Genomic DNA, 18533 nt, shown 5'->3' with positions numbered 1-18533 from the left:
GTTGAGTTCGAGCTGTTTGTCAATTGGTCTTCCTGGGAGCTTATCATGGTGTTGCAAGATGAGTGTGTTACCAAATCAAAAACATAGCACAATAGGCCTCCAAGGAGCTCCTCTTACCTTTTGCAAGACAGTCATCCTGAATGTATGCTTAAGAAAGGATCAGCACAAGATGAGAATCTGTGGCCACCAAAATTTCTGAGTATTTTGAAGCCGTCAAGCTGAAATCTTCTTGTTTGCCTCCAATTTATTAGTACAGTTATGAATGTCAATTCAAATCACAATTTAGGCATCTTTTTTGGTGTCTCACCTCTTCACTTTGTCATCTTCGTACATCCACTTCTTTGCAGGATCTGTCATCAGATTTCCATGTAAATAACCAGAGGCCTTAGATGCTTGTTGATTTGTCAAATAGTCCAAATTGGGACAAAGCGCATGAATCGCCTTACCTCAATGTACTCCCCCAGCTGTTCAGATTTTCCTTTCCCTAGAGGACAAGTAGTAGGTGCAGATAGCCATATAGTCCCTCAAGGCAGAGCAGCGATGGGCCGCATTGTAGGCCTCATGCCCACTTGAGACTGGATCCAAGTGAGCTTGGCAATAGAGGGTGACCACAACCTGGAGTTTACCATCCATGGGAGAGGACTGTTCCTTCTCCAGTTGAGTTCCCTCGTCACTACTAGGCCCTTGAGGAGCAGAACCCCATATACCTATACCCGCATTTGGTTTCCTTTATATCATGATACCACAGTTTTACATAAGACGACATGGAGATGACACGTCATGTGTTAAGGTTTCCAGTGATGCTATACTTCTTGTGGCATCCAAAGGAATATTGTCCCATTTTGTCTTCCATTGGAGCTTGCTTCAGAACCATGCTGGAGTACTTGCGGATGATGGTGTTCCATGGATCAGGGTGACCATGGAGTTTCCAGAGTCCATATGCGGGATTCTTCTAGACATTGGATGGAGCTGAGTTTAGATAGAGGGTCGAGGTCTCAAGTCTCCTAGGGCAGCTCCTCTAGTGTAGATAGGTGGGGCACTTGGTGAGAGCCTTAGTGTAGGTCATGCCTCCAATCACCCACAACCTAGCCCTTGACAGCTTCAAGAGAGTCAAGAGGATAGACCTCTCCACACAGATACTGACAAAGGACTTTCGATTTTAATGAACTACACTCATGACAGCAAGGGTGAAGGAAGGAGAGAGTGACTTGACCAAAACGGCGTCTATTCCCAACACCACCAACCAAAAACTCTGTATGCATACATCTCTCTTTTGTGTATATCTCCCTTGTGTTACTTACTCCCACAACGACTCCTATTTACTCCACATTCTTCCTCTCACTAGACTTTTCCTCGACATCTCATTCTTCTATATCTTTCTTTTTCCCCCTTTACATTGTACCTTAATTTTTAAACCCCCTAACCACTCTACCCCCCTATAAGAACACAAACACACTTTCAACCATTTAATTTCCCCCCTTCAGACTCACCTTATTTTCAAGATCTAAACTACATCTCAAAGGGCATGAGCTCCCCCATCTTCCTCTAGACTCCATAGCGAAGAGGGGTTATAGCTTCACTTTAGCATAAACTAAAATTTAGTGTAACATATTCGTCCTCAACTACGAAGTACACAGCGCATACTTAGCAGTTGCATGGGCTTAATCTCCCAGATAAGACCCATCAACCTCTATAAAAAACAAAAGGTACGCAGTTTCCATCTCCTGTAAAAGAACTCTTCTAGAGTATGGGTGCCCCACTAGCCCCCACATGCATGCTGCCTGCTAAGAGCGATAGTAGAAACATCAAGACTCGAACAGAAACACTACCATATATTGCATCAATCCATGCCCCACAATGCCTTCCCCAACCTGGCTAAGACATAGGCCAACTATGTCCAACAAACGAGTTCTTTGCCCAACACGATATTGCGGAGTACTCATACCAACATTACCATGCATAGCATCCAACAAATCAACAAACTCACCCCTTTGCCAAGACACCACATTACTCCACTAATCATTAGGCATCAGAATTGTACCATGAGGTTGGTTCGTCTCCACGTAAGCCACAACGTTTGAGGTCACCTCCACACACAAAGGTCCCTGGGGCTCACCCAACCCATGATCTAAAACTAGGAATCCCTCAAGAGGCTCCACTGCCTCATTCGTGCAAGTTGTAAGCCAAACCCATTGCTTGATCCTTAACAAAATCCAAGAGCAAATGAGCTTCCTCCCCATTTGAAGAATGCTTGTAGAAAGACATGAAAGGCACCCCCCTCAGGCACATCATCACACTTATTGGTATGCATGATGTGTCCAATGAGAGCTTCATTCTCACTCACATCTTTTTGTCAAAGCATCTGAGACTTCAACCTCCTCATCATGCACAACTAGCACTCAACATCATCTTTATTGCCTCGACATACAATCACATCGTCAATCTTCTTTTCCTCCTCCAAAAAAAGTAAATGCAACATAGCATCGACACAATTTGCCATTGGAAACAGAGGTTTATGCATCCTGATAATTCTTGCCATACATAACATTCAGCCACATCTTGCAACGTCCTTTCTTTCTTTTCAGCAAAGACTACTATCTAGGGAAGGGGACCTCTGGATTGTGGCCTGGACTCAGAGAATGCAGAGTCAAGTGATGATTCAGCTTAAGGATAGTCTAGTTGGCTAGGTTAGTGCTTTTTTGTGTAAGTTGTGGATGAAAGCCTTATGTTTGTGAGCTCTCACAATATGTTGCTCTTGTCAAGTAGAAGATAGCTTGGGCCATCCTGATGTCCTGTGTACACTGCTCTCACTATCTCTCCTAATGTTTTGTGTAGAGAGTTCAACAGAGAATACAGCAAGATGTATAGTACTATGTTGTATAGGCCTCTTCCATAGCGGTGGAAAAAGATAGAAAATGACATTTTCTAGGGTAGAGGCCCACATCTTTGACAAACGAATCAGAGAGATGGAAAAATTCACTCACGAGTGTATTAAGTCAAGCCATAACACGCATGGGAATATTGCATCATGTAAGAAAAAAATCATTTAAATACTTGAAGGGATTGCATTTTGGCCCTAATGGCCCACAAGTCATAGCTCATTACTGAGCCAAAAGTCAAGCATAAAGGCCAAGCCATAATTCCCATGGAAATATTGTAGCAAGTAGAAGGATTGCAACTTTATCTTGATGCACCACCTAGCTCATTGATAATAGAGAAGTCACGCACACAAGGCCAAGTCATAATCCCCAAGAAAATTGCACTATGTAAGACAAATATATCTTAGTTGCAAGAAACATCCCAAAAAGTTACGAAACCCCGTCTCCTAACGTTTCCAAAATTGGGGTGTTTCCGAAACTTGGAAATGTTTTGGACGCCTAATCTACAAGTGCGCCAAAAGAAAAGCCAACAAGGGCAGGTATTGACAAAAGATGATGGCATGCCCTTGCATTATCATGGTGGGTGCATAGCAAAGGCTTCAGGAGTAACAATCTACATGGGTGACGACTAAGTCGCCGATGCACTATATGAATCGCATCTTCAAAGATCATTTGATCCATGCCCTCCAAGATTCCAATTGCTCGAATTGCGCACTATATGGTGCATGTTTTGTGTAATTGCTAGCTTCTATGAGCAGAAATATACTTTATTCAGCCTACCCTTGCCGTTTCTGAAACGTTTCAAAACTACCGTGTTTCCTGCATGGAAACGTTTCGTGCAACATAGAAATATATTCAAACTTGCTTGAAGTGATTGCCAGTGGCCACTTGGCATTGATGCCTTGGAACCCCTAGCTCATTAATAAGCTAGAAGTTATGCATAAAAGCCAAGCCATAATCCCCAAGAAAATTATAGGATAAGTGGGATGATAAGGCCAACAAATGCATCTTTGTCGGTTGCAAAGAGGTAACCATATAGGCTGTACCATGTGGAGTCAGAAAAGTATTTTGAGCAAAGATGTCATCTTGAGGGGGAGAAAGAAATAAAGAAAGTTTATTAAAGTCTACTAAAGACCGATGGGCCTATGAGATTGATAGAAAACCTAATACAATTAGCAAAAAGGGTGGAGCTACTAACGAGCATCCTAACCCATGCTAGAAAATTGTGTAGGACATAGTAAATGTCATCATCATCAATATCACGAGTCATAGTCCTCACTAACTGAAGGATCGATAGACGAGAGAGCAAGCGCAAGATTCAAGAGTCGATGGATATCAGCCGTCACGTCAACTAGATTAGATGAAAAGAGAAGTACATAGTACTTGAAGGTAGACCCTAGGACTAAGTGTCCTAGGCACATAGGACTAAATGTCCTATGTGGCATAAAAGGCACTAAAATACTAGAGTACCTATAACTATGCCTACAAGGCACATACTAGGGCCCATAGGGCATCACTAGAACTGGGAGAAGATGGCCTACAAACCGCCCTCCATGGTATGGGCTGAAGTATTCTGGAAACGTCTCAGAATACCTGGTATTTTCTGGTCATGGTGGCACATGTTCATCCAAAAGGATATAGCCACCTATGAATGTACAAGGTATGTCAGATCATGTAACAAAGGGAACCAAGTGTAAAGCCTGTTGGAAGACTTCGAACTTGGGACGAGGAAGTGCCTTTGTAAACATATTTGCTATGTTGTCCTTTGTGGGAAGGTAGGACAACTCTCTATCTCCTGCTGACAACCGCTCTCGAACATAATGATAGTGAACTTCAATGTGCTTGGTACACGCATGAAACATTGGATTACGCGCAATGGCCAAAGCACTCTGGCTGTTAGTGTAGACCATAGTGGATGATGTCTGGTGAATACCAAGAATAAGTAACTGTTCAAGCCAGACACACTCTACTGTAGCAGTGAAGGCTGCCCTGTACTGCCTCACAGCTAGATGTGGCAACTGTTGGTTGCTTCTTGCTGAGCCAAGAGATACATGAACTGCTAAGCAAAAAACAATTGCCGGTATGTGACACTCTGGTGTCGGAACAACCTGCCCAATCACTATCCGTGTAAGCATGCATGGTAAGCGAACCCTGATCACCATAGAAGAGAGCTAAATCCTGAGTGCCTCCGAGATATCTGAAGACTCTCTTCACTGCTTGCCAATGCTGTGAACTGGGCCTGTGCATGTGACATGAACCTGCTGAGCTGAGATACTGCATACTGTAAGTCAGGTCTAGTGTGACATAAGTAAATGAGACATCCAACAGCTTGCTGGTAAAGAGTGATATCACATGGTGGGCTCCCATCATGAGCTGAAAATTTGAAGCCAGGGTCCACTGGAGTAGAGATTGGCTTGCAATCCTCGAATTGAAAACGATCAAGGAGCTGTCCAATATACTTGGACTTGGACTGTGACATCATGATACCCCCCTCAACATGAGCAAACTGAATGCCCAAATAATAGTGTAGCTGTCCCATGTCTGACATTTCAAAAGCTTGTTGCAAATCAGCCTTGAAAGCTGCAATATGCTGAGTATCTGGGCCCGTGATTGGCATATCATCCACATATAAAATCTGCACTAAAAAATCAGATTTACTCCCACGGACATAAAGAGTGGGCTCTGTGGGGCTATTCTGAAAACCAAGGGATAGTAAATGTGCATGAATTTTGGCATACCATGCCCTGGGTGCCTGCTTCAAACCATAAAGGGCTTTTCTAAGCCAGCATACCTTGTTTTCAGACTTAACAACCTCCAACCAAGAGGTTGTGTCACATAAACTTCTTCCTGCAGATCCCCATGAAGAAAAGCAGTCTTGATGTCAAGTTGAGTTGGAATATGGAAGAAAGAACTAGAACTAGAAACTAGAAATGAGATGACAAGACTAAAAAATAAGAAATGCCTTGAGAAGAGTGTAGACAAGACACAAGCTAGACTGATAGATTACAGTGATGTGACCCATTGAATATATGGGCCAAAGTACAAGACATAAAGCAAGAGTGCTTATGGGATAATTGTAGAAGTGCCACATGGCACACACTCAAGACATAAAGACTAGACTTAGACTTAGACTTAGACTTAGACTTAGACAAATGTAGACTAGGAAATAGTACTTAGTGTGCACTTATCTCCAACACCCTCCTTAAGTGGACACTAGGAGTAAGACAGAAAGACAAGACTAGAAGACAGACTGATAGACTGAGAGATAGAAAACATGACAGACAAATGATCCTGAGACACCCCTCCTCAAGTGATATCCTCATATGGGTCCACAAGGGTAAGGACAAGATGGATCTAAAACATAGTCAGATTGATAGACAAATAGACAGACAGACAAGACTAGATAGACAGAAGAGTGACTGTAGACAAATAGAAAGACCAAGACACTAGAACCCCTTGACCTACATCATCGGTGGTCAAGGTGGTAGACAAAACATAGAAGTAATCAGAAAGCCCACTTCTCATCATGTGAGGAAGGAACAGCAGGATCAGCTGATGGAGATGTTGCAGCAACTTGGGCTGAGGTAGTTGCAGGAACTGATGTAGAGGTTTTGGAGTAACAGTCCTTCTCCCGGTGATTATCACGGCCACAAATGGTGCATGGATGAGCCTTGAAACAGTCCTTCTCCACATGATTAGTTTTGCCACAATGGGTGCAAGGCTTTCTTACCTTAGAACTTCCTTTCTTTGCTAAAAATGCAGTGTCAGTTACCTTTCGTTGTTGAGTTCTTTTTTCCTCTTGGAGAGCATTGATGATACCCTCAAGAGAAGGATTATTATGATACTTGAAGGTAGTGACAAGAGTATCATAGGAGTCAGGTAAGCTTTTGAGAAGCACAGCAATAGCAATATCTTCGGAGATGGGAGACTTGACTGACGCAAGCTGAACCATAAGACAACGAAGATAATTGACATGAGAGGCTATAGTAGCTCCTTCCTGCATATGTAGATCAAAGAATGAGATCATAAGTGCAATCTTAGAGTTTTTAGATCGGGCTCCAAAAAGAGTATCCAGAGTGATCCATGCTTGAGGAGTAGACTGTATGTGGGAGATGTGATGAATGTAATCATCTCCAAGGCCAAGCAATATGATAGCATAGGCTTTGTCGTTCTTGGCAGCAACAACTTGCTCAGATGGACCTTCGGGAGCATCACGGTGAACAATGTCCCAAAGGCCTTCTTTCATAAGATGGCACTTGATTTTGATCTGCCAAGTATGAAAGTTGGACCCATTGAATTTGTTGATAGATATGAGAGAATGAGAGGAAGATGCCATGTAGGAAGGTCTTACCTCTTGCTAGGATGCAAGGGGAGTGTCTATTCCCTTACAATTTTGCAGAAATAAATGAGAGGAAGAGATCCCAGAAGCCGGTTCTCTCACCACTTTGTCAAGGCCATAGCATATGACAGCCCATCGAAGCAGGAGGAAGCAGCAAAAAAGAAGAGATTGTTCAGCAAACTGAAAGAGGCAAAAGCTCAGTACCTTAATCCCGGGCAAAAGTAGAAGTGTAAAAAGGATGTAGATCTTTGTGAAGATGGAGCAGGAGAAGTCGTCAGCCTGTGCAGGTACGGATTCCGTACAGTCGTACGGACTGTACGGACATCTGTACGGACGATGGCGAGCAGAGTACGGACATACGTACGACGGCGAGGCGCAGAGTACGGACGACAGATTTACACAGATCTGGCGCTACAGCAGATCTGGCGCAGAGACTTGGAGCAGGCGTACACGCAGATCTGAGCGCAATGGCGGGGCAGAAAGAGGGCAGATCTCGGAGAAGAGGCGGCCAGCAGAAGCGTAGAAGAGGGCGGTGCAGAGGTAGAGGTGCCACGAGAGGCTGAAGAGAGAGATGCCGGAGGGAGAGGTAAGCTGAAAGGAGAAGACGAAGCTATGGCTACAGCAGAGTGAGAGGAGAGGAGAGGGGATCAACCTGGCTCTGATACCAAGTTGGAATATGGAAGAAAGAACTAGAACTAGAAACTAGAAATGAGATGACAAGACTGAAAAATAAGAAATACCTTGAGAAGAGTGTAGACAAGACACAAGCTAGACTGATAGATTACAATGATGTGACCCATTGAATATATGGGCCAAAGTACAAGACATAAAGCAAGAGTGCTTATGGGATAATTGTAGAAGTGCCACATGGCACACACTCAAGACATAAAGACTAGACTTAGACTTAGACTTAGACTTAGACAAATGTAGACTAGGAAATAGTACTTAGTGTGCACTTATCTCCAACAAGTTGGTGCACTTGCCAATGGTGATGGGCTGGAATGGCAATGACACATCTAATAGTAGTAATCCGGGATGTGGGAGCAAAGGTCTCCTCAAACTCAATGCCTTGTTGTTGGGCATATCCTTTTGCAACAAGACGGGCTTTGTGTTGATCTATACTGCCATCAGATTTCCTTTTTAATTTGTAGACCCACCAGGTACCAATGGCATGCTTGCCGGGAGGGAGATCTCTAATTCCCATGTGTCATTTTTGGCAATGGATTGTAACTCAGCTCATCCACTCTTTGCTGTCAAAAGCATCTTTAAGGCACAAAGGCTCTTCATTGCAAGCTGTAGCAGCAAACTCAAGAAAGTGACCATGCATCTGTCTATTCCCTGATCTTGTCCAGGCAGCAAAAGGTTGATCTTGTTTGCTGTCCGTATCAAGAAGCCATCTGGGAACTTGCCTTTGCTGTCTATTGACAGCTCTTTCTTCAATCACTGCATCATGAATAGTGGGATCATTTTGTGCTAGGAGAGAAACCTGCAAATCAGCATGGGGTACTGGCTGATCATTGCTTGTTGGAGGGCCTGCAGGAGGCTCATGTTACTGGTCAAAGTCCCCCTTTGAGGAAGGAAGAGGTAACCAAGAGTCAAAGGCATCAAACATGTCAACTTCTGGCTTAGCTTTGTAGTCCACAAGAGGAGAAGCCGAGTGTTCAGCAAAGATTACATCTATATTGACAATAATCTTTCCAGTATTTGGTTGGTATAACCTATACCCTGTGCTCTCCTGGCTGTAGCCAATAAATATGCATTTGATTGCCTTGTCATCAAGCTTATGTCTCAGCTGAGATGGTACATGAACATATTCAAGAGACCCAAAAACTCTCATGTGTGAAAATGAAGGCTTCCTGCCTTTCCATGCTTCATAAGGTGTAACAGTCGTCAATTCCCTTGTAGGTGATCTATTCAGCACATAGTTGGCACACATCACTGCATCAAGCCAAAATTTATTGGGCAAGGACTTGGCCTTAAGCATGCATCTGGCCATCTCCATAGTGGACCTGTTCTTCCTTTTAGGAACAGGATTATGTTGAGGAGTGTAAGGAGTAGTGCATGAGTGAACAATGCCCCGTGAAGATAAAAATGCATCAAACTCCGTTGACATATACTCTCCCCCCCTATCTGTGTTGAGGGTGACAAGCTTGCATCTTGATTCATTCTCAACCATATTCAGCCCACTTCTGAAAGCATGAGAACACTTCATATTTGGCTTTTAAAGCATATACCCAGCAATATCTTGTGAAGTCATCAATGAGAGTCATGAAATATTTGTACCCCCCAATGGCATTTGTCCTCATTGGGCCATAGACATCACTATGCACTAGCCGCAATTTCGTTTGTGAGAGTTTTGGACAATTCTTTTGAAAAGGAAACCGATGCATCTTACCCAAAAGACAACCCTCACACACATGTTTGGAAATTGTGTGAGTTTGAGGTACATCATTTGCCATGTCCTGTGAATGTAACTTGGCAAGAGCTCTATAATTGAGATGACTCATTCTCTCATGCCAAAGATGAGTTTTAGCAAGCTGTGAATCTGAAATAGAAAATGCTTCAATAGAGAGTGCAGCTGAGTGATCATCAAGGTGATAAAGCCCCCTTTTTAAAGTGCCAATGAGAACTATGGCATTGTCATCATGAAGATCATATACTAGACATCTGTATCCATAAAAAATCACTCTGAAACCTGAAGTGGCAATTGCTGAAATTGAAATCAAGTTGACTTCTATTCCAGGCACGAAAAGAACATTAGTCAGAGTGACAGGATGGCTTGAAATGGATGTGAGTTGCACATCTCCAATTCCTTTTACAGCATAGGAGGCATTGTTAGCGCATGTGACAGCCCACGAGGTGCATCAGCTAAGGAATGAAACAACTGTCTGCAAGATGTGACGTGCTTGGAAGCACCACTATCAAAATACCAAGACTGAGCATCATTAGCAGTAAAGAATGCATCAACTTGGGAGGGATTAAAAGAGCAATGGACAGCCCATGCCCAATCATCCTGGAGAGCATGTGCATGTGAGGCATCTACTGGCTCATGGGATTCAATTGCATGTGAGGCATTGATTGTCAACCTTGCTTTCTTTTTCTCTGAAGCAATGCGTTTCCTGCATTATGAAATTTAATGCCCAGGCTTGCAACAATAGTTGCATCTTTTCTTCTTTGACTTATCTGCTGTATTTTTAGATGCATTGGAGGAATTGCCACTGTTAGGCCCATTTTTAGGCTTGCCCATAGGCTTGGAAGCCTTGCCTCTTCCTGTCTGCTGTGAAGCAAATGCATGATCAGGAATAATAGCTTGTCTATTAGCTCGACTTTGCTCTTCTTGCAAAAGCAAAGTAACTAGCTGATCAAAAGAGTAGTGGTTTGGATTACCCATGGCCACTAATCGAAGGGTTGTAGCAAATCCTTGATATGTATCTGGCAGTCCATTCAATGTGGTACTGACAAGCTGAGAATTTGGCACCACCTCATCAATATCGGCAAGTTGTTCCATGAGGTCCTTGACCTTTGTCAGGTATGCATCCATAGAGTCACCTTCATTCATACTGACTTCCTACAATTATCTTCTTAAGTATGCAACACGTGCCTCATTGCGAATTTGATAAAGAGAAGCCAATTTGTCCCAAGCATCCTTTGCTGTCCTGCAAGATCGGATGTGTGGAATAAATGCATGATAAAGCAATACAAGATTGTGCATTTGCATCTCTTGCATCCCATCTTGATTGTTCCTGAGTTGGGGGAGCAGCAGCAGGGGTGCTAGAAGATAAGGCATCAGGAGTAGGCCCTCTGCAGAGGGACCAGCAGTAGGAGTAGCCACTGTAGCATTGGCTGGCCTCAGATCAACCCCAGAAACAATATTCTAGAAGTGCCTTGCAACAAGAATATGTTTCATGAGATAAGACCACATCGGATAGTTGGTCCCATCCAATTTATCATCTTCACGAAGAATACCAAATAAGTCGTGATTGTTCCCAGCCATTGTAAATAGTATTGATAGAAATGCACTGACAAAGTGACCAAAGGATAGCCTCAACGCTTTAAACTGCAAAAATATGTCTTACTGTCCCAAATACCTGTGAGCCAACAGTAGATATTTCCAGGAGGTTGCACTAGGCCTCAAGGCAACACGGTGCCTTTTCTTGCTCAGATGATAAAATAGAGATAGCAAAAAGACTGAAAATATGTGCAGCAAGGTATAGGAACAGAGATACCAGCTGAAATTGAGCTCCCAACACAAAAGCCCCAAAGTTTGTTGGCCTGAGTGATGACGTGGCACAATGTGACAGTCCTGAACCTGAATTTTACTGAAAACTTCAATTTTTGGAAGGATTTCAGTTGTCAACCTTGTCCAAAGTGTTGTATTGACAGGTTGAAGGTCCAAATGTCAAAAGCCCTAAATTTTCCTGTTGGAAATTAGGGTTTGACAGTAAAAACTGTCAAAAAACAGTAAGAGACAGCAAATGTTGCTTGTAAATCAGCTTCTGGTCCCCTGAACTGAAGGCTGAGACCCAAAAGGCCTCTGTAGGTAGAATATGACAGACCACGGTGCTGCTGCAGCAAGTTGAAGTGCAAAAGGTGGCTGGAGCAAAGCTGGAACAGCCCTCAGACACCTCGAAATGAGTGCGTGGCTGCAAGTGTCTCCTGTGGAGGGCTCTGGACAGGTCACGACAGCAGGACGCCTCTTGCTGATAGCTTTGGAGAGTTCGCGGGATCTGGGTGCCTAAATCTGAGTGTGGTTGAGGCCGCAGGAGCTGGGCGCCTGGATCTGCAGCACAACAATGGCAACAGATGGCCACGGGTGGTGTAGAAGACCTCGAAAAGGCTGCAGCAGGGCCCAGAAGTAGTTGCCTCTGCTGGAAAGCAGCAATGAGGTAAATTATGGCGACAAAATGGCTCTGGAAGCCTTAGACAGTAGATGAAGAGCCTCGAACAGGCTGGAACAGTGACGACCAGCAGAGCAGCAGACTCCCAATGAGCAATGGAGGACTCGGGGGGCTGAGGAGAGCTGGAAGACAAAAGCAATACCCGCTCTGATACCACTAAAGGATCGATAAACGAGAGAGCAAGCACAAGATTCAAGAGTCGATGGATATCAGCCGTCACGTCAACTGGATTAGATGAAAAGAGAAGTACATAGTACTTGAAGGTAGACCCTAGGACTAAGTGCCCTAGGTGTCACATAGGACTAAATGTCCTATGTGGCATAAAAGGCACTAAAATACTAGAGTACCTATAATTATGCCTACAAGGCACATACCAGGGCCCATAGGGCATCACTAGAACCGGGAGAAGATGGCCTACACTAACATCATCATCATCATCATAGCAGATACAGCCTAACCCAATACAATACAATACATCACACACATGCGATGAAATGTCAAAGTATGCCTAGTGATGGGCTAGGTTGTGGAAGCAAAAAGCCTGTGATAGATCGTTGTCTATTGTTTGGAAGTGTAGTTTGTCGTGACGTACTGGCAACGGCTCTACGCCTGACAAGCGCCACAGTAACCCTTGTCAGCCTTGAACATAGATGAGATGTCAGCTAGTGTGATTTGTGCGTCTGTCCTCTATCGAATGTGCCGCGTCTCAATCTCGGGGTCTCTGCCTCGCCTGGTATTCGTGATTAGGGGTGCAATATGCTCTGGCTGAAAGAACTCTGTGATCATACTCTGAGATGAGTCTGATAAGGCGTCCCGCCCCTGTCTTTGTGATCTAATGAGATGCTCTTTATGTCTGACCGCCTCATGAATGAAAGCGGCGAGGCACCTCTAGTCTGGGTGTGAGAGAAGTCTAAAAAGGGGCTCGAAGTCATCTCTGAAGAGGCAATGGTATCGTCCATGGATCTTATAGTAGGCTGGGCAACGGAAGGTGAAGTGCTCCTCTGTCTCGATCTCATGTCGGTCACATAGTGTGCAGATACGACTATCTCTGGGGATCCCCTCGGCTCATCTACTCTTGATATGGAATCGGTGTGATGAAACAAGGCCCAATGGCAATCCTAAGCGAGTGTGGTAGATGGATCTAAGTGTCTCCTCGAAGATGCGTATCCCTATAGAAGCTGAGCTTCATAGGGAGCTCTATGATTGCCAACTAGGTCCCGAATGTCTGTAGCTGTAGAAGATCTTCTCGAATGATTGGGTTGAACTCATTGCCCCGAAAAAATGAGACAAATGGGGTGTTGATGCTATATTGCAAGGGTGGCAGCCTGTCTATATGGAAACCCAGTCTCGCGAACCATCTGCATGTGTGTGCATATCAGCATCTCTGATCACCCTGAGCTGCTAATGCCATTGAAGAGGACAGCGCCAACCAAGGTAGTTTGCATCGCCTTGCAATACAAGTCTCGCATGCGGTATAGGTAAGTGATAGTCTGCACATCTAACTACAATGGAGATGCCCCGAACTCAGCCTGAATGATCTAATGGGGAACCGATGGCTTACTGCGGATCATCTGTGATGGCAAGAGAACCTCTAAACTCTCCTATTGAGTCTTCTCTGTATCGGAGAGGTCTGCCCCATCAAGGGCTGCAATACATGCCTGCAGGTTGGACCAAGGAGTCGAAGAGGAGAACCTTGGTCCGTGGATCCTGGAAGTGTGAGTGGAAGCATTGTCTCTACAGTTGGGCAAGAGAGGCGTATCCCCTGCTTGGGCGGGCCTGCATCGTAGGTCTCATCGTGAAGATAGAGCCAGAAAATAGAACCCCTAGATGTGTGTATGATGAGACAATCTCAACCAGTGACTCGTCAAAAGTAAACTGCTCTCTGTGCATAGCTGCTCAGGAGGTGTTGAAGATCGTGACCTTGGTTTTACCCAGGTTGACCTTCAAGTCATGGGACTCACAAAAAGCCAGTAGTGCATCTAGGTGTCTCTAGAGCCCCTGAGGAGATGAAGATAAGAGCACCACGTCATCAGCGTATAATAGAATTCGGAGCAAGGAGCCGGCAAGAGAGCATCCAGCTCCCCCTAGGGTTCTCATGAAATCTCTTGTCTATGCAATAGACTGGTTCAAATCTGTGTAGGGGGTGCAATAATGTTAATTTGTAGGAAAGCGATCGAGGCATTGTTTTCCCCCTTGAAAATCACCATCTACCTATCCTTGAGCGTGGATTCGTCTAGGATTCTGTAAGAGGGCAATGTTTGAATATTCCTGATGAGTGTTAAGACAGAACACTTACTTTTTTTTCAGAGAAAAGAACACTTAATTAATAAGCTCCTTAGTGACATGGACACCAATGAAAATACAACCCTCCAATGACGAGTACAGTAGAAAAAACACAAGGATACCCCCTGGCTGGCCACTTTATGGTGGATTACCTCATACAAAGGGCTGAACAAATAGCCACTCCATTCGTATATAATGCCATATCATACCATCATCTGTGAAATGAGGAAAGCCCATATATTGATAAAAGCCTCCCTCTTGTGCTACACGCAACCTGAATCTCCCTAGAGTCTATCCCATCTTCCTATGAGAGTATGAATGATATCAAGCCAAGTGCTGGCCAGTGTCTCCAAGGCTGATGTGGTCTGCTGCTCTATGGTCTGCCTGCACCTAGCTGTCCATATGTACCAGGCAATGATGCTCACTATCAGCTCCCTGTTATCTCTAAGACTGATGTTACCAGAGCAATCCTTTGAACCATTCCACTTTGGCCTCGTAGGTAGAAAGTGTCTTTGTACAAAATAACCCTCCAAATGCTCCATATGCTCTTTGTGCCATTATGAATTTCATATATTGGAGATGTGCTTTTTCATGTCGATCATCTTAACAGTAGAATGTAATTAGCATAATATAATTAGAATTCAATAGAATTCGTAGAATGGCATACATGAATATCAGAGAGTGAAGGTATACTTTTTTCATGCTAATCACCTCCCCAGTAGAATGTAAGGAGAATTAGTAGGGTTTGTGGAATGGCTTTGCTAATGTATGTTTTTGTGAATAGAAATAATGCACAGCTTCTTTTGTTTACAGAGCTATTGACCATCAATGGAATAGCAATGTATTTGCAACTGCTGGTGCTCAAGTTGATATATGGGATGCTAACAGGTCGCCCTCCATCCTTTTCTTTCCTCTTCAAGCACCTGGTATTGGCTTTTTAATTTGTAGAATATATAGTTATGATTGATGCTGTTTGCTGGATTCACATCTTGAAGGTCAGAACCTATCAACAGCTTTTCTTGGGGTGCAGACACGATAATTTCTGTTCGCTTCAATCCTTCTGAGCCTGAAGTTTTTGCTACAACAGCAAGGTATGTACTTAACCATTAATGATAATCTGGTGAAACTCTAGCATGCATACTTGCATATTTGCTGACTAGTGCCTTAGTTTTACAAACTGAATCTTGGTGGGATATTACATAGAGTAAGCTATGCTCAATACAGATTAGAGTCATTTATTCGTTTGCTCATAAGTGTTTCTGATATTTTATGTTTAACGTAGTTATTTTAGAAATAACCATGACGGCACTTTGCCTGTCCCTTCCAATTGCAGACTGACAACTGCTTTACTTCTTGCAACCACCTTCAATCACACTATATTTTGGATTTGAGAAAGACAACGACCTACTCCTTTGAACTAACATCCGAAAAACCAAAGACTACATTTTAGTTCCTTAAGAAATAATTATTTTTATTTTCAACAGGTCCATGAAAAGGGGCCAGATTTTTGATTTATGGGGTTGAAGTCAATCCTGTGTAGAGTAAGTTTATCTATGAAAATTATTATCACGCTTTACAAAGATACTGTAAAAAATATCATGTTGGGTTTTGACAAGATTTAAAAAAAGAATTGCTTGGAGATACCAAATCTTCTGAAAGAAGAATGCTCACTGACTATGCTCTCTCTATCCTCTCCATCCTAGATAGATGCTACTAGGTGTTGCTATGCTCCAAAACAGAGGCATGGTGCATGCTTGCTCAAGGGGCACGAATGAGGCATCGAGAGTGACAACTGGACTCTGGCGGTCCCCTCTGAGGAGAGGCTAGACCTCCAAGAATTGGCTGTGATGATCACTCTGTCCTCTGATACCATAGTTGCCCATCGAAACGGAAATTGAGTTTCTGGCCGGAGCTGAAACGGGAAACGAAACAACAATATAGTACAATTTTTGTGTAAAAAAGTTTTTATACATAATACAATTATGAATAAAAGTGACAAATTATGCTACTTATCATTTGCTAAGTGTTATTAAGTCATGACTTATGCAGCATGCATCATGCTTCAAGTTTCACATCTATGAATCTGTACAATACTGGTCTCATCTCCATCATCTGCATCATCCATTGACTCAGCACTCGTCCTCAAATGAGTCCTGGGTGTCATTGTCTGAAGAAGAAGCAGCAGCATCGGGTGCAACTGAAGTGCTAGCACCATCTCTAGATGGCTGCGATCGTGTACGATTTGTCGGTGCCGACATCTCCTTGTAGAATATGGCATATATGTTCAGCTCCTCTCGTGGGATATTTGGTATGGCCTTCATCTTCTCCATGTCCACCTTGTCAATGTCAACTTGGCGAGGTTCGGGGGAGTTGGCAGAGTACTCAAGGAGGCAGAGGTTGCAATGGCAGAACACCAACCGCTCCAACTGAGCCGTGGTGAATCTATTCCTCTTCTTTCTATGGAAGAGGGCCCAAGTGCTCCAATTATTAGTGGCCTCCTTGACTACCTGCTTTTGCATGCGTGCTTGAATGCTAGGCCTTTGTAATGAGCCTCTTTTTCCCACAGTAGCATCCAAACTATCGGCTCCATGTGGCAAGGGTGTCCTCCTAGCATTAGGACCCACGCTTGATGTTATAGATGCCCCTCTACTCCTCTTTGAACCCAATATGCTAGCAAGAGCATCAAGCAATGGCTCGGTCTCTTCTTCGTTTTAATTTGGTGCAGCCATGCGCTTACGCTTCCATTCTTGAAGGTAGCATGTCAAGAGGCACAGACTTACAAAGTCATGTATCCTTGTCGAGAACACCCGCCAGATGGTCTTTCAACTGTGTGATAGACCTCATTTTACTCATGCCACAATAGTTGCATTTCCACTTCTTGGAGCCACCACCTCCCACATAACTATCAATGTAGGTGGCATGGCTCCAATCCGGATCTTTCGACATTGTGTGTAGAGGAGTAGGTAATAGGGATTCTGGAAAGGAGGAGGAGGAGGAGGGAGAGTATGAGTAGGAGGAGGACTCAAGGTCTAAGGATGGGGTAGAGGAGAAGGAGAGTGAGCGGGTAGAGGAGAGTGAGAGAGGAGAGGAGAGTATGAGAGGGTATAGGAGGACTCCTCAAGGAGGTTGGAGGGAGTATGAAGAGGAGAGTGAAGAGGGTAGAGGAGAGTAGAGAGTAGTGGAGAGGGTAGAAGAGAGTGGAGGGTGGAGGAGAGGTAGGAGAGTGGAGGGTAGAGGAGAGTAGGAGAGTGGATAGTAGGATAGAGGAGGGTAGAGGAGAGTGGAGGGTAGAGCAGGATTACAGCAGGCGGTTAGAGGGTAGAGGCAGCACGCGGGAGCGGCGAAAAGAGGTGGCAGGTGCAAAAACCTGCAGTTAGGGTTTCCCTAAAAAATAGGGAAACAGAATTGCCGTTTCGGCTGTGTCCGTTTCTATTTGTGACGGCCGAAACGCTGTTTCTTGCAACTATGTCTGATACTCTCAAGAACTGGTCGTGGTAGAAGTGGGTCTTAATGGGGAACTCCTAGTCTCCTCCCGCCCCTCCCCCTGCTTTTCTCATAGTCCTTGACATATAGAGTTGGAGTAGATCACTGTATGATATGGTTGATCTCATCTCGTGGGATAGGGGGAAACGGTGCATCCAAGCTGTACTGAAAAGAGGTGAGGGGGGGGGGGGTCATTTGAATACCTTGGCTGGCGAACCATCTGGATATAAGTGCATACCTCTATCAGCTAGTCCTATGGATGACTTTAGTGCCAGCCTCGCTAGTCTCCAACTTGTTTGGATGACTGTGGTGCCAACCTCGGTAGTCTCCAACTAGGCAAACCCCAAACCCTGTGAATATATGTCACCTTTCTGGAAGATAGCATCAATCTAGAGTGTGTCATGGCAAACTCTGCCTACACTTACTTCAAATCATCGGGATTCCATAATCAGCCCCTCAAGTTTCCTCCAGTCAACTGGAGAATCCCATAATCAACCTCTCAAGTTTCTTCCCCTCAAGTCCTAGAAATGTGCTTGGAAGCAGTGTCGCTCGAGCTAGGCTAGAGCTCCTTGACCTTGTGTAAGCCGTGTTGTGGCTGCATGGGTCCCATGAAGACTAACCCTAGATAAGTGTAGGTTTGCATGATCTCCG

The 18533-nt window shown here is 44.2% G+C and overlaps 1 protein-coding gene across 1 annotated transcript in view; it reads left to right on the top strand.

The window, feature by feature from the left end:
- The window catches only part of LOC147902775 (WD repeat and SOF domain-containing protein 1), a 75424-nt gene that overhangs the window by 50849 nt on the left and 6042 nt on the right, over positions 1–18533 (top strand). Inside the window, exons 9-10 of the mRNA XM_087373779.1 lie at positions 15213–15287; positions 15395–15490. Of these exons, the coding sequence (XP_087229905.1) occupies positions 15213–15287; positions 15395–15490 (171 nt within the window). The remainder of the gene's footprint in view (positions 1–15212; positions 15288–15394; positions 15491–18533) is intronic.

Source organism: Dipteris shenzhenensis, chromosome 4 (assembly GCF_047967505.1).
Source record: "Dipteris shenzhenensis isolate YYH24624 ecotype China chromosome 4, Dip_SZ_1.0, whole genome shotgun sequence".
In the NCBI taxonomy this organism is placed as follows: Eukaryota; Viridiplantae; Streptophyta; class Polypodiopsida; order Gleicheniales; family Dipteridaceae; genus Dipteris; species Dipteris shenzhenensis.
The sequence above is the reverse complement of the archived record's forward strand: the minus strand, read 5'-3'. Positions and strand labels throughout refer to the sequence as shown.